Below are 15,017 nucleotides of genomic sequence, written 5' to 3' on the forward strand. Positions count from 1 at the left end.
CAGGGATGAGTGTTGTCTTCCCTGTCGCCAGAAGCATCAGTCAGACACCCAGCGGTGCACTGAAGTTTCTGTCTCGTTCTACCGTCTGGGCAGTAGATTGTGGGCTGTCTGCGATCAGCTGAGCGGCTTCCTGCTAATTCTCCCTCCAGATCCACGCCTGGGAGCTGCATACACAGTAAGCGCTAGCCTCTCGCTTGCAGCATCTTTTTCCTTTTCGCAGGTCCCGGGGTCTCTGTAGCTTTAGGCTGGGCTGTTATGAATGCAGAGGTTTGGCTGCGCTCTTGAAGGGCAGGTGTTTTCGCAGCAGCTAGACAGACCTGCTGAGCCGCTGGAAGAAATGGAAATATCTAGACGGAAGGTTGGCTTCTACATGTCAGCTTGGGCCGGGACTGAATCCAGGTGGGCAAGGACAGATACGCGAGAGATGAGCCTGGAGCAAAGGCTGGGAGGGATCAGCTAGAAAAGATTTGGCGTCGGAGAGGATGAAAGTTTGGGGGGAGATACAAGCGAGGCAGAATTACTCTAGATTAAGGGTGAGACCCAAGCTGTGGGATTTGAAATAATCACTCAAAAACCCAAAAATCCAACTTTTGAAAAACCAACCCACAGGTGGGAGTTGGGATCATAAACTTAAAATGTGGCAGCATTGGGAGCTAAAACAGATGCAGCTGGAGAAATTAGCAAGAGAGGAGACAGAAGCTGCCCAGAGGTCCCCTTCCCATGTCCCTGTTGCAGACAGACTGGCTGAGAGTAAAACCCAAGAGCAGAGAGAGAGGTCGCCTCGGATCTTGCCGGTTGCAGAGGAAGCACATGGTCGCATCATTAGCATTATGCCCAGAGTAGCATAGCTGTGCAGGGCATCTTTGTGTAGGTACCATATGTCGAAGGAAGGGCCCACGCTAAGCCGGTGCTCTGGGGAGAGGGGGAGGAAGGGGACCAGGCCTAGCCCTCCGCAGCTGGGCAGGGCTGCCTGGCGCAGAGCTCTGGGGGATGCCAAGGGTGAACGGGGATGAGACAGGCGGGTGCTGAAGGCAACATGAACCCCAACAAAGGTGACTAGCTGGACCAGGGCAGGCTGTGGAGATGAGTCCAGGCTGCGACGCTCAGCCATGCAGAGTTTGGTCCAGGGGCCTGCCTGGAACCGGGCAGCTTTACTCCCATCCCAGTTTCACTTTCCATTCTGGGAGCAAGTGCACACAAGCATCCTGCCCACTGGCCAGTGAACTGGGCCGGTTGCTGGGCTGAGGTCGCCCTCCCCCGGCGCCTCGAGAGCTACGCTCCCGAGGAGGGAAAAGACCAGCTGGCTGAAAAGAGGAGAAAGAGGCTGCAGGCTTGATTTCGCAAGCAGGGTTTCCCCACCGCCAGCGGTACCGTCTATCCCGTAAATGCCCTTGGCGGGCGGGAAGGGGCAGGTGTCCACATCAGGTGCTCGGAACTTTGTGCAATGTCCCAGAAACAAAATGTGGTTTCCTATGAAAAGGGGAACCAAGAGAATTATAAACAGCCGGCCTAGAAGTACAAGTCAGGCATAAGCACCGCGCAGACCCAGAGGGCGAGGTACCTGTTGGCGGCTGTAGCATCGGGCTCACAAACTTGTGGTAACTATACCCTTCTAGTTAGCTAATTACGTAATAAATCTGATTGAGCTGACCCATGTGGAGGTCTCTTTAATCACAGAATAAATTCAAATCTTACTAACCCCATTGTTGGTAATGAACAGGGGGCCTGTATGGGCACCTTGGTAGGCAGCAGGGTTTGGTCTGACAAATCAGGGCTGCCAGCCTAGCAGCACAGAGACAACAGAATGTCTGGTATAATCTGACCTGATTATAAAATCATGCCTGGTGTCGAAAAAGTGAATAAGGAAAAGTAATTTACTTATTCTCACAATATAAAAACTAGGGGTCACCCAATGAAATGAACAGGCAGCAGGTTTAAAACGAACAAAAGGAAGTTTTTCTTCACTGAGCGCACAGTCGACCTGTGGAACTCCTTGCCAGAGGATGTGGTGAAGGCTAGCACTTTAACAGGGTTCAAAAAAGATGGAGGTTAGGTCCATCAATGGCTATTAGCTAGGATGGGTAGGAATGGTGTCCCTGACCTCTGTTTCTCTGGAAATGGGTGACAGGGGAGGGATCGCGTGAGGATTACCTGTTGTGATCCCTCCCTCTGGAGCACCTGGCTTTGGCCACCGTTGGCAGACAGGATACTGGGCTGGATGGACCTTTGGTCTGACCCAATATGGCCCTTCTTGTATTCTTAAAGACTGTTCCGTATGTGTGTGCGCGTGTGTGTGTGTGCGTGTTCATGGCTTGCTGAGAAGACACCTAAGATTAAGCAGTTAAGAGAGGGAGCAAAAAATGAGGAACAAAAAATGCCACTTGAGAACAGGAGTTGCTGAATTGAGACTCTGGCTCAGCACAGCCGCGAGGACGGTTCACGGAATGTCAGTGAGCGAAAGGAAAGGAAGGTCAGGTCTTTGCACCAGCTTTTGCAAGAGCAATTAACGGTGGCAAAGCAGGGTGCTCGAGCAGGGGAAGTGTGTTAAGTGCTGGAAGGAACCTGAGGATTTGAGAGGAGAGGTTTGCGATGGAAGGGGATAACCTGCAGTGTTAAGCGAGAGAGCTGAAGAGTGTAGAAAGCAGAGAAAATTCAATGATCAAGGGAGGGAAAAGACACAGGAGTTAACAATAGACTCTCAGGAGCTCGTTAGAAGAAAGAAAATGCAGTTATGCAACTCCAAGAAACACCAGTGATCTACAAGGTAACTCTGGGTAGCTGTCATGATGGAGAAATTGAGAAAGAACCAACTACCTGGTACTGTCTCCATCTTGTTTTTTTTAATACCAGTTTGGTCATTTCTACCAGCTTGAAATAAAGATCAAATCAGCCTGATGATGGATCCCGACAAACACCCCTAAAAGGAAACCCTAAACCAACCAAAATGACTAGCTTAAAAAGAAAAGCTCTATGATCTTAGCACATTTTTAGACCGACCCGAAAGATACATTTGGCTATTGGCTGCAAAGCAGGTAGAAATTCCTGGTAGGCAACTATATGGCTTGGAAAATTGATTTTGCCATCAAATGGTTTTGGAAACTGGTATATTGGCGTGATTCATGCCCCTCGCCCCACACCCTGAGGCCATGGGTGTGCGTGTTCATGGAATCACAAGCCTGAAATAAGGGCGTGGGGGGAACAAAAGGCTCCATTAATTAATTCAGATTTTAATCAAAAGGAGGCAATAAAGTTGCACAATTGTGAAAGATTTAAAGGACCGAAATGAAGCCTCCCTGATCATATAGCTCTATTTAAAAAGGAAGGTGCATGTGCATTTTGTGTGCCAAGTAAATAGGCTTTCAAAGAATTCTGCTACAAATCAACTTTCTTCAATAATTAAGGAGCTAACATTTTTTATTTTGAAGATGCAATGGTATAGATGAGACAAGTTAGCCTCGTTAAAGTATTATTCAAGCAATTCCCAGGATAGTACTTTAATTTAAGGTGAAAGGCCTCAGTTGTTGAGATATCTTTAAGTTGCGATTCTTGTGTGAATTTTGGTTCCAAGAAAGAAAGCTGACAAGGGACTCTGGAAAGCAAAAGGCAGCAGCATCAATTGGACTTTGGGGACAGCAGCCAACATGTTGTAGGAAGATAAAGAGGACTGGCCTTTCTTGGGAGGCACCGTAAATGGTTTTGTCTGTGGGAAAAAAAAATCTAGACAAACAGAATTGGTTTTAACCCAGGGTTCGCTCTAATGGGCATTAAGAATTGTTATCCACAGACGCCATTCCTAAAACATGACAAATATAAACCAAAGCCATTCATTTCTGAAGTCCTCAAACTTTTGTTTTATATTTAAGCAATGGATCTTGGAAACCAAAGTAACTAATAAAAAACAATGACTAGTCCTATGGCACCTGAGACTAACAATAGGATCAGGAGCTTTTGTGGATAAAACCTACTCGCTCACATGTCAATGACACCCTGCCTTTGAAACAGATGCCCCTTTACACAAGGCAAGGCCTGATGTGTCAAAATGAAGTTAGTAAATTCAATTAGGTGGAAACAAACTCTACTCGCCACCCTTCAAACCTGCAAAATAAGTGCAGGGAGGGCAGGGAAGGAGAAAAAGTAAATGGAAGTAAATTGAAGTGTTTGGAATATGTCTAGAATACTTTGTTGCTTGCATATTAGTCATATGGGTTACTCACTACAGGCTCTTGGTTTAATAAGTGAACAGATACAGGAGTTGTTATTTTTATCTGCTGTGAAGACAACTCTCCTTTCTCCCCACCTCTCCGGAAAACATTTCTGAAACTTTTGTAAGTAAACCTCTTCCCTTTTCTGATCTGCTGCCAGCGTTCCTAGGAACGGGGACTTTGCACACTGCTTTGTGCAAACCTGTTATCAGAACCACCGACTGTGCTGGGGTCCGACTGTACAGTCCACTAGTGCAGCAGGGTTAAGTTAGCTCACTGTTCTGTGTGCAGCCAGTGGACAGTCTCTCGGCAGGGAACCAGGAGCAATAACCGATTGCCATGTGCTTGCAGCAGTTAAAAAGCCTGCCCATTATCATGTGTCAGGTCTTTATGAAACTCACCCTTTTCGGGATATTGTGCAAGCTAGGGTTGCAGCAAGAGCCTCAGCCTGACTGCAAAAGAACGCCTGGCATGGTTACTGTTCCAGGACCTAAGCATCCATACACCAATCAGACCTGGCTGAATGCACAAATCCCCTTCTACACCTGAGTGTCCTTGGATCCTGTGTCTCTTGAGACGCAGAGGCCTGCTCCTCCTTTATTGTGGGCAAACCTCAGACCTGAAACAATGTTGCAAAGTGTTAAAGCTAAGTGGAGGCAGGAAAAAGGGAAGAAGAGAATTTGTGTGCAGTCATCTTAGTCTTGTTAGCAAGAGAGCAAGGCCAATTCTGATTCTTGCCAACACGAGAGCTGTAAGAAGACGATAAGACGCTGCCTTCACCTCTCGCCTCCATACGGAGATAAGGATAGAACGCTGACTCTGGCAGGGACCTTGGGATAAGGAGCATCTGGGTGGAACTAAAATAACTGTTAGCCATTGGTATATATGGTTGTGACTATTTTCTTCCACTATTTGATCTGAGGAAGTGGGTCTGGCCCACGAAAGCTCATCACCTAATAAACCATCTTGTTAGTCTTTAAAGTGCTACATAGTCCTGTCTTTTGCTTCAGCTACCCCAGACTAACACGGCTACATCTCTATCACTGTTAGCCATTGGTGTTTGTCATGGGAAGGAGACTAATTTTTGTTATTTTATTTAATGGACAGTATATAAACTGCTTCATAGCTACTTGTATTTGAAGATCTGCCTCGGGGGGCAGGAGGGGAAGCTCCCCCCTCCATCCGAACCAGTTTTTCCCTTGCTGCAGCTCGTAATAAAACTGCCTCTGGCTACTTGTTGCTTACAAATGCAGAGTGAGGACAATGTTTTCTTCCAAGGCTGAAAAAAACCCCCAAACATTCAAAAGGTTTCTGCCTGTATCTCCCTAGGATACGCTGTCATTACACGTGTATTATCCGCAGCGGGTTTCTATAAACTCAAGGGGGCTCTATTTTATATTATTTCCCTCTCTGCTGTGCTTAAAATGTGCTGGCCATTAGAAAGCCTGTTGTGTTTCAACACTGGCAAAAGTTTGCCTGGCATTGTGATGGGACCCCCAGGGTGTAGCCTGGGACTACGGGACCGTTGTGCCCCCCGCCCCCAATTCTCCAGTCCAGACTGTTTCCCACAATGTTTGGCTAGTGACAAGCAGCAAACCCCTCCAGGCGTTGCGATCACTCAGCACAACCTCACAGGGAGCCCCACGCCCAGCGAAAGTGGAGGCCTGCTCCCGGCGCCTCTCCTGAATCACAGAGAGAAAAGGCACCAGCCAAATCCTCCCAGCCTTGCACTTCAATAAGGCACCTGCTTTAATTGCTGCCCCCTCTCGTCAACGGAAAGTGGGCATGTACCGGCCTTTGTAGCCTGAGCCGATGTACCAACCACGTCAGTCAAACTCACGGGGGAAAGAAACGGCTGAACCAAAGACAGCTATGCAGTGATTGTAACGCATGGACAAAAAGTCACAGTGGTCACCAAAATAAAACATAAGCACTCACCCTAACCACTCAGCCTTTAGCCTGAGCAAACCGTTTGCCTCCCCCACTGGCTACTGCAGTTCATAGTACCCAGGATTCACCCTTGAAACCGGGGCCAGTCACCGCTGTTCAGGTTTTCCGAGCGTCCTTGTTGCTTGCAGCATAGGTGGGGGCAAGAGGAAGGGCCAGGCATGGGCCCGTGTGTTGTTTTATTGCCTTAGTCCAGTGCTTGGGGAGCACACGTCCAGGCCTGTCTGGTGGGACTGGGCATGGCTTCACTTTGGGACGCAGCAACACCCTGCTGGGAGTGAGTCACTGACTGCAACGCCTGTGCTGGACAACCGCTGGCAATGCCTGTTCGGCACCCCCCCCCCCCCTGCAGGTCTTGGGTACCTCCCTGGTCACCGTCTCTGGAGAGCTCGTGTCAGGGCGCATCCCAAACCCACAGCACATTTAAGTGACAACCTGACAACACATTCTCAGAACTTCACGTGCATTAGCGTGATCCAGCGCCAGGGAGAACAGCGACTTTCAGCGGCTCATAACCTGTCCCGACACCACATATGCCCTGCTTTGGATGCACTGACACGGTTCTATATAAATGAGGAACACGGGGTACACAATGTCACAGGTACAGCATACACCTTCACTCTAAAAAGCTTGGGGAAAACTCTGTATCTAATTTTCTCATTAAAACAGAGGGGTTAGAGGAAAAAGCAATACATTTTCTCATTTATAATGTGAGCACCCTTGTCTTTACTGTCAAATTCTCTCCCTCCCCTCACGGTTTAGCAATTAATCCTACACACATGGGGCCATATAACCGTGGCAACCCTTCTAGCAGACAGTGCCCACAGCTAGGTTTTTGTTTCTACTGGTGGTGCACATTACTTGGTGCACATAGAAAAATTTATTCTGCACATGGATGGAACAAGATTAGCAAGAACATTGAGTGGGGAGGAAGTGGGAGTTCCAAAACTTGAGGATTAGTGTGAACCTGTAGCTAGTGCTGTAACGAGGTATTTTTGCGCCCCCTTGCCTGAGGTTAGCATGTTCACTTTTTACTTTTGCAGCTTATTATTTTTACTTATTGCATCTTTGCACCTTGGATTATGATGCGCCTGGGGCAAGTACGCAGCTTGCCCCGCCCTTCTTACAACCCTGTCTGCACACAAGATAAGCACTGACATACAGAAAGGACGCCCCATACCCGTGGTAGCTTTTGAGACTATTGCCTGGGGGCTAAAACAGGTGACTAGAATCCAGGACTCCTGGGTTTTTCTCCCAGTTCTGTCACTGATCCACTGGGTGACAGCACCGTGCCTCAGTTTCCTTCTGTGCAAATGAGGGATAACGTAACGGTCTGCTTTTCTGGAGAGCTGTAATAGGTGGAGTGTAATTTAGACTCTGTGTCCCTTCTTGCCTGCAGGATGGGAGCCATGAGTCCGGCGCTGGCCCTTCTGGCCCTGGCCCACCTGCTGGGCTCGGCTGCCGCCCTGAAAATCGGCGCTTTCAACATCAGGGCCTTTGGAGACAGCAAGCTGTCCGACGAGACCACGGCGGGCATCATCGTGAAAGTGAGTACGCCAGGCTGCCCGAGATCCCGGCTTGTCGGGGGTCAAGACTGGGACGGAGCGGCGCTGGCTCTAGGCCTAGCTCAGGAAACTCTCCGGTAGCCAGGGGGCCGCAGGGAGGACACGTTATTTCGGTTAGTATCTGGAGCGGGCAGCCCCGGCCCTGCCCCACTTGTTGCCATTGACACCAGCGATTATCGCTGCTAGGGAACAAGGGGCGCCCCCTGCCAGGCCAGGCCAAGGGGCCCCCCCAGCTACTCTGGACAGGCTCTGCTGGTGGACAATGTGGGGGGGAGGCAGAGCGGCCGCTGAGGCCAGGGTGTCCTGCTGGAGGCAGCCAGGGAGCAGATGTCCCAGGGCCTTGCTTGGTTCCCAGGGCGGTGGGCAGAAAACGGCTGGAAAAGGCCGGGCCGTACCCATCCCTGGGGTCACCCCGCCAGCCGCAGAACCAGGCCCCACACTGACAGCCCCTCCAGCCTCCCTCGGGAGGGGCCAGTGGCAGGAGGAGGAGGGGCTGGGGGAGCAGGGGTCCACAGACAAGGACACTGGCACTTCCTGGAGCCCAGCGCACCCCTCCCCCATTTCCCCTCAGCCCAGACAGCTCCACAGCTGTGGGGTCTGGCCCCGGCCATTCCTCTGGTGCAGAGCCCAGCCCCGGCCACAGCCCCTCTGCGTCCCCTCAGGTCCCACCCGCCAGGCGACCCCGGCTCTGACCCCCGGCAAGCCAATAGCACCGAGCCAGGAGGTGCCCGGGCTGCCGGCCCGCTGGGCGCTCTGCAGAGGAACAGGCAAGGGAGCAGCCCAGAGCCAGAGAGCTGGGCCCAACCCCACCCAAACCTGGGCCTGGGCTGGGCAGAAGCAGCCTCCTCACTGCTGTGCTCTGCGCGCCCACCCAGGCAGGGACGGGCCCCAGGGCAGGCCCCGGTTTGCTGCTCGGTGCGGCTCCTTGTCTGAGCTCCGAGGGGGCACGGCCAGGGCTCTGGGCTGTGCGACAGGCGGCCTGGCTCCTCGCTGCTCCGAGAGGCCTGGCAAGCCCCTTCCCCTCCCCGGGGCTCCCCCGCCACGGCGGTGACATCCATGCCCCAGCGGCAGGGCCCAGGCGCCGGCTACTGCCTCAGCTCCGTAGCCTGCCAGGGAGCTGCACGATGTACCAGGCCAGCGTCCTCGGCCGCAGAGCCCAGCGCTCTGTTCCCCGGCCACAGCCGGCCCTCCCCAGGCCCTGCCGCCCGCGCCCTGACAGACGCCCACGTGCCCCCGCAGATCCTGTCGCGGTACGACATCATCCTGGTGCAGGAGGTGCGGGACACCGATCTCAGCGCCGTGAACAACCTCCTGGAGCAGCTCAACAGGTAACAGCCGGCGGGCGGGGGGGAGGGGTCCCTCGTCTCAGCCTCCATTAGTGATTAACAAGGCCGCACAAGCAGAGACCGAGTAGCCACCTGGCTCTGCAGCTGGGAGGCTGGATCAGGGCCGCCTATCCCTGCCGAGGGTGGGTCAAGTCAGGCTGGGACTCAGGTCCAATATTGAGACCCTCCTTCAGCCCCCGCGGTCATTGGGGGGGCACAGAAGGCCCAGCTGACAGGGCAGGCTGAGACCAGCAGGTGAAAGGGGCGAGCGCGGGCGAAAGAGCTTTGTGGCTGGCTAGTTAGCTGGCGTCCGTAGGGAGATCTGCGTGCCTAGGGCCAGGCCCCTCCTCAGCCCCACACGAGGAGCACGTGGCAGGGCATGGCTGGCAGGGGACTGGCAGGGTTTGTCTGAGGCCTGCACCCACGGCTTTGGCTCTCCTGGCATGGCCAGGGGCACCCCATTGACTCCGGGAGTGCGTGAGGCTTGGAGCCGAGGCCAGCCTGGGAGGTCAGCGCTGTTCTCCTTTGTGTCCCCCCAGCGCGTCGAAGTACGAGTACAGCTACGAGAACAGCGAGCCCCTGGGCCCGGAGCACTACAAGGAGATGTACCTCTTCATCTACAGGTAACAGGGCTCCTGGAGAGCCGGCTCGGCAGCTGCCAGCCCGGAGCCGGTGTTAATGGGAGCAACGCTGCTGACAGTGGGGGAGCAGAGCTGCGAGGGGAGCCCCAGGCTGGGCTAGCGGGGGGCTGGTAGGGAGGACTGAGGGGTGCTGGTGGGGAGCCCTAGGTTGGGCTATCAGGGGGCTGGTGGGGAGGACTGAGGGGTGCTGGTGGGGAGCCCTAGGTTGGGCTATCAGGAGGCTGGTCGGGAGGACTGAGGGGTGCTGGTGGGGAGCCCTAGGTTGGGCTTTCAGGGGGCTGGTGGGGAGGACTGAGGGGTGCTGGTGGGGAGCCCTAGGCTGGGCTATCAGGGGGCTGGTGGGGAGGACTGAGGGGTGCTGGTGGGGAGCCCTAGGTTGGGCTATCAGGGGGCTGGTCGGGAGGACTGAGGGGTGCTGGCAGTAGGGTTGCCAGGTGTCTGGTATTCACACGGACAGTCTGGTATTTTCACCTCCTGTCTGGTAAAAAAAATCAGAAAATACCAGACACCTAAGATGTCCAGTATTTTCTGATTTTTCCCTGGCCAGGAGGCAAAAATGCTGGGCACCTGGCAACCCTACAAACACTCAGCGCCTGGCTTCCCCTGGCCCCCAACCCCAGGCCCCATGCTTACCTGGGTCCGCAAAGCTGCTGGCATAAAATGGCAGCCGGCAAAAAGACCAAGGGGAAGCAATGACTCCCCTGGGTCTTAGTGCTCAACCACTCTCCTTTCCTATCCCTGCACTCACTCTTAAAGGGGACATGCTGTTTTAATGCTGTTTCATTTTAATATATATATATTTTGCTTAATAAGTCTTGGAGTCCTTTTTTTTTTTTTGCTCAACAACTTTGGTCTCCCCCTTTTTTTTCTTCAACAATTTTTTCACGGTGTTTTTTTTGGGGGAGGGGGAGGGAAGGATGTTCAGTATTTTTGTTTCAACCATCTGGCAACCCTAGCTGGCAGAGCGGGTGTGGCGGGAGCCAGGGGGCTGGAGTCAGGACTGAGGGGTAGTGGGGAGCCCCTACAAGCCAAACCCTCTGACACAAATAGTTGGAGCCCCCTTCCCATCCTCTTCATCTCCCCCTCCCCGTTTCCATGCAGGACGCAGTCGGTGTCTGTAGTGGCTACGTACCAGTACCCAGACCCAAGCAACAGCTTCAGTCGGGAGCCATTCATCGTGAAGTTCTCGTCCCCCAACTCAAGTAAGCTGAGCCTGCTGGCAGGGGCGACCCAGCTCTGCCCAGCCCCACGCAGGGCCCGTCCCCCAGTTTGTACCACTAGCCAGGCTGACAGGCCGCCTCCTTGAGGGGAGCCATGCACTGGCTCAGACATGGAGCTGAGGGGGTGGCAGATGAATGACCCCAGGACAGGTGCATTGTCATGGCCTCCCGCAGGGAAGCCCCCAGGGCCCCTGCTCCAGGCTCAAGCCCTGCTGCCGGAGGGCAGGGAGACTCTTCCAGGGCTGGGAAATGTGCCGGGGGGTCCACTCCCCCAGCCACAGGTACAGAGAGGACTGGACCTTGCAGTCACGTTCTGCTGCGACCTGGCATATTTGCAGAGCGAGAGGCACTGGGGGACATCGTGAGATGCCAGGACCTCAGCTCCGGCTCTCGCCCAGCCGCTGGGGCGGGGAGCTCTCTGGCCGCGTTGGCCAATAGGGGACAGGGCACTTGCAGGTGTAGACGAAGGGAGAAAGCCGGGAGTGTCCCCACTAGGCCAGGACACCCTAGGGGAGCGCTGTTGGGGGCGTTACTGGAGCTGGTGCACAAACCTTATGGCACAGGATAGCACGTGTTCATATGTACACGTATGATGGCTCTGTGTGTGTGAGTGTATATTATGATGCTGGGCGTGTGTTCACATGCATGTGCATGATGGCTGTGTGTGTGTGTGATGGCTCTGTGTGTGCATGTGTGAAATGTCGGTGTGTGTGCGCGATGGCTCTGTGTGCATGCATGCAATGGGTGGGGATGTGTCAGTGAGCTGTCTCTGTGTATGTGTGAAATGACTTTTTGTGTGCATGCGTGCGTGCGATGGTCAGGGATGTGTCCATGAGTGAGCTCTGCGTGTGTGCGTGATGGCTCTCTGTGTGCACACGTGCGATGGCCGGGGACGTGCCCATGTCAAGTGAGCTAACTCTCCATGAGCGTGCGATGGCTCTCTGTGTGCACGCGTGCGATGGCCGGGGACGTGTCCATGTCAGTGAGCTAGCTCTTCATGTGTGTGCGATGGCTCTCTGTGTGCACGCGTGGGATGGCCGGGGACGTGTCCATGTCAGTGAGCTAGCTCTTCATGTGTGTGCGATGGCTGAGGAAGTGTCGGTTTCAGTGAGCTAGCTCTGTATGTGTGCGATATGGCACTGTGTGCACGCGTGCTATGGCCGGGTATGAGTCCGTGAGTGAGCTGGCTCTGTATGAGCATGATGGCTCTCTGTGTGCACGCATGCGTGCGATGGCTGGGGACGTGTCCGTGGGATGACCCTACCTGATGTCTCCGGCAGAGGTGCGGGAGTTCGTGCTGGTTCCCCTGCACACGCCCCCCAAAGAGGCTGTGGCCGAGATCGACGCCCTCTACGATGTCTACCTGGACGTCATCAACAAGTGGGGGACTGACGTAAGCTGCTGCATCCGGTGCAAATCCACCACCGTGTGAACGTACAAGGGGGCTTTAGATCCACAGCTAATGAGGCCAGAAGTGCTGTTCCGAACTTCTCATCTGAGGTCCTGCATCGCCCAGGGCAGAGAACCCAGCCCCAGGGTCCTGGGCCAAGCCTGGCGCTCCCTCTCCCCCTTGCCTAAAGCTAGGCTGGAACCCCCAGAGTCCCATCAGCTGCTGCCTCTGGGCCACCACGCTGGCGAGGAATGAGCCCGCCGTGCTCAAGCGAGATCTGGTTCCCAGAGGAGCTGGCCCTCATGCCGCATGGCCTGACAGCGGCAGGGTGACTCGCCCCCCATGGAAACAGCCTCCTCGTGTCCGGCTCCATGGCGGATAAATGCCAGAAAATGCACCCGTCTCTCTGAGGCAGACCACGGCCGTTCCCATCTCCAGCAGGCCTGGTTCCGTGGGGCACGGACCGGGTCATTTACATACAGACTCTAAGGGCCCCGGGATCCCGCCTGGAGAGCCTGTCAATGGCCGAGCTCTGGGCTTAGGGCCTGGCCTGTATCGGCAGCCCCTCTCTGAATCAACATTTTCCTCAGGGGAAGTCTTTGTGGGAAAAACATGGGCTCTCCTGCAGGAAAATGGAGAGGGACTGGCTGATACAGGATCCCGCTGGCCCGAAATGCAGGGGTCTGGGCTGTCAAACGGCATCAACACGTTTCAGTTTGAGGTTTGGCATGAAGCTGCATCTGCAGGCTCTGCTGCAGTGCCTCATGGGAGTGGTAGTTCCGGTACCTCATTACCAATTCTCCCCGAGGGGATCTCCAGATGGACTACATCTCCCATGATACACCACAGCCTCTCCTCTGGCCAAACCATGATGTGATGGCTGGGAGGGTACGGGAGGGGGGAAAAAGCACCTGAACTACAGCTCCCATGAGGCACTGTGGCAGCCTTTTAAAATCTGCCTCCCCTCCCCCAAAATGGACTTTTCCAAATCAAAACTTTCCATTCCAGGTAAAACTTTGACATTTTGACTTTTCATCCCAATTCGAGACAAAATCAATGGGATTTCGGCCCTTCCCTGGGTAGGGTTGCCAGGTGTCCGGTTTTTGCCTGGACTGTCCATTATTCGGGTTCCCTGTCCAGTAAAAAAACAGAAAATACTGGTCGTGTGAAATGTCTGGTATGTCCTGTTCCCCTCGGATGGAAGCCCGGCGGGGACAATTTTCCCCTGCCGTGTCTGGCGGGGGCGTGATGAGCGTGGGGCCATTTAAAGGAGCAGCGCCCCCTTTCTTTTTTCTCAGCAACTTTGGTCTTCCGCCCCCTTTTTTTTCATTCAACAGAATTTTTTCCGAGTGTTTTTTTTTTTGGGGGGGGCAGAGGGGTGTTCAGTATCTTTTGTTAAACCATCTGGCCACCCAATCGCTGGGAGGGAAGTTCTGCCTTTCACCGAGCCCTCGTGGTGCAGACCAGGGGGCCCAGCACCCAGGCCCCGACACTGAAAGCGTAAGGGAGCTCGGCCCAGCTCTCAGCCCTGTCCCAGTGTCTGCCGGCACCCAACACCCAGCCCACTCAGGCTGTTCTTCCACAGAACATCATATTCCTGGGAGACTTCAACGCCGACTGCTCCTACGTCAGGAAAGGGGACTGGGAGTCTATCCGCCTGCGCACCAGCGAGGTGTTTGAGTGGCTCATCCCCGACACCATGGACACCACGGTCGGGAAGTCGGACTGCGCCTACGACAGGTGAGACGCCGCCTTTCCGCGCAGCCCGGGGGCCTTAACGTTCCTCCCGCCTGGCTCCCAGCACGGAGACGCCATCTAAAACCCCTTTGTGGCCTACAAGTAAAAGCTCATATTTTACTATCAGGAGGGGTCTCTCTCCCCAACAGCAGCCACAGAACTGGGGCTCGGCAGGACAGGCCATCTCTCCCCACTCACAGCCCTGGAGATGGGGGGAGTCACCTCTTTCTCTGGCTGCCGCAGCCCTGCACTTCCCAAATCCCCCCTTCTTGCCCCCACTGCCCTCCCACCTCCCCCTATTTCCCCCACCTCACCTCACAGCCCCCTCCTACCCACCCCTTATTCCCCCAGGCCACCCCTTCTCCTTACATGTGAGGGTCCAGAAACTTAACTAGTGGAGCCACATCTGGGAGCCACTAATTACGTGGGCAGCTCTGCCTGCTCCATGGACCACCTGACTGGAGCTTGCAGACCACTGGTGGTCCACAGGCCACGGTTTGAGCACCTCTGACCTAGCAGCTCCGCAGAGAGGACTCAGCCTTTGCTGGCTGCCCCTGCCTGCGTTCCCTCCCGTGGCCGAGCCAGGAGAGCTCAGTGGGAGCCTGGGGAGGGGGCTTCTCGGCATAGGTCTTAGCTCCAGCCTCTCACCAGAGAGCCGCTCTCGGAGGCGGGCCAGAGCAGGCGGCACGTGGGGCCAGGAAGAAGAGCGGAGGATAGCCTGGCACCGCGCTGTGTCTCCGCCCTGCCGACGCCATCCCCAGCTCCCTGGAGTCGGGGCTGTTCCTCGCTGTGTCTGACTGTGAAACGAGAGCCCCTGGGAAGCGCAGGGCCTTGACCCGAGGGGGGGTTGTTGTGTTGCAGGATTGTGGTGTGTGGCCCTAAGCTGAAGAAAAGCATCGTGCCCAAGTCGGCCGCTGTCTACAATTTCCAACGCGTTTTCAAGCTGGATGAAGACGAGGTCGGTTGGCCAGGCCCCCGAGAGCAAATATT

General features: G+C 54.7%; 1 protein-coding gene across 3 annotated transcripts in view; it reads left to right on the top strand.

Annotated features, from left to right (window-relative positions):
• LOC102443598 (deoxyribonuclease 1 like 2) overlaps positions 1-15,017 on the top strand; it is a 16,099-nt gene continuing 1,082 nt past the window's right edge. The window contains exons 1-8 of one of the 3 annotated variants that reach the window (XM_075899142.1): positions 1-175; positions 7,549-7,696; positions 8,954-9,042; positions 9,579-9,662; positions 10,782-10,882; positions 12,181-12,293; positions 13,876-14,030; positions 14,889-14,985. In XM_075899142.1, the coding sequence (XP_075755257.1) occupies positions 7,550-7,696; positions 8,954-9,042; positions 9,579-9,662; positions 10,782-10,882; positions 12,181-12,293; positions 13,876-14,030; positions 14,889-14,985 (786 nt within the window). In that variant the 5' untranslated portion in view covers positions 1-175; position 7,549. Of the gene's footprint in view, positions 176-1,473; positions 1,599-7,226; positions 7,371-7,548; positions 7,697-8,953; positions 9,043-9,578; positions 9,663-10,781; positions 10,883-12,180; positions 12,294-13,875; positions 14,031-14,888; positions 14,986-15,017 lie in introns of those variants that run through there. The other 2 variants (XM_075899143.1, XM_075899144.1) reach the window with 2 other exon arrangements.

Source organism: Pelodiscus sinensis, chromosome 16 (assembly GCF_049634645.1).
Source record: "Pelodiscus sinensis isolate JC-2024 chromosome 16, ASM4963464v1, whole genome shotgun sequence".
In the NCBI taxonomy this organism is placed as follows: domain Eukaryota; kingdom Metazoa; phylum Chordata; order Testudines; family Trionychidae; genus Pelodiscus; species Pelodiscus sinensis.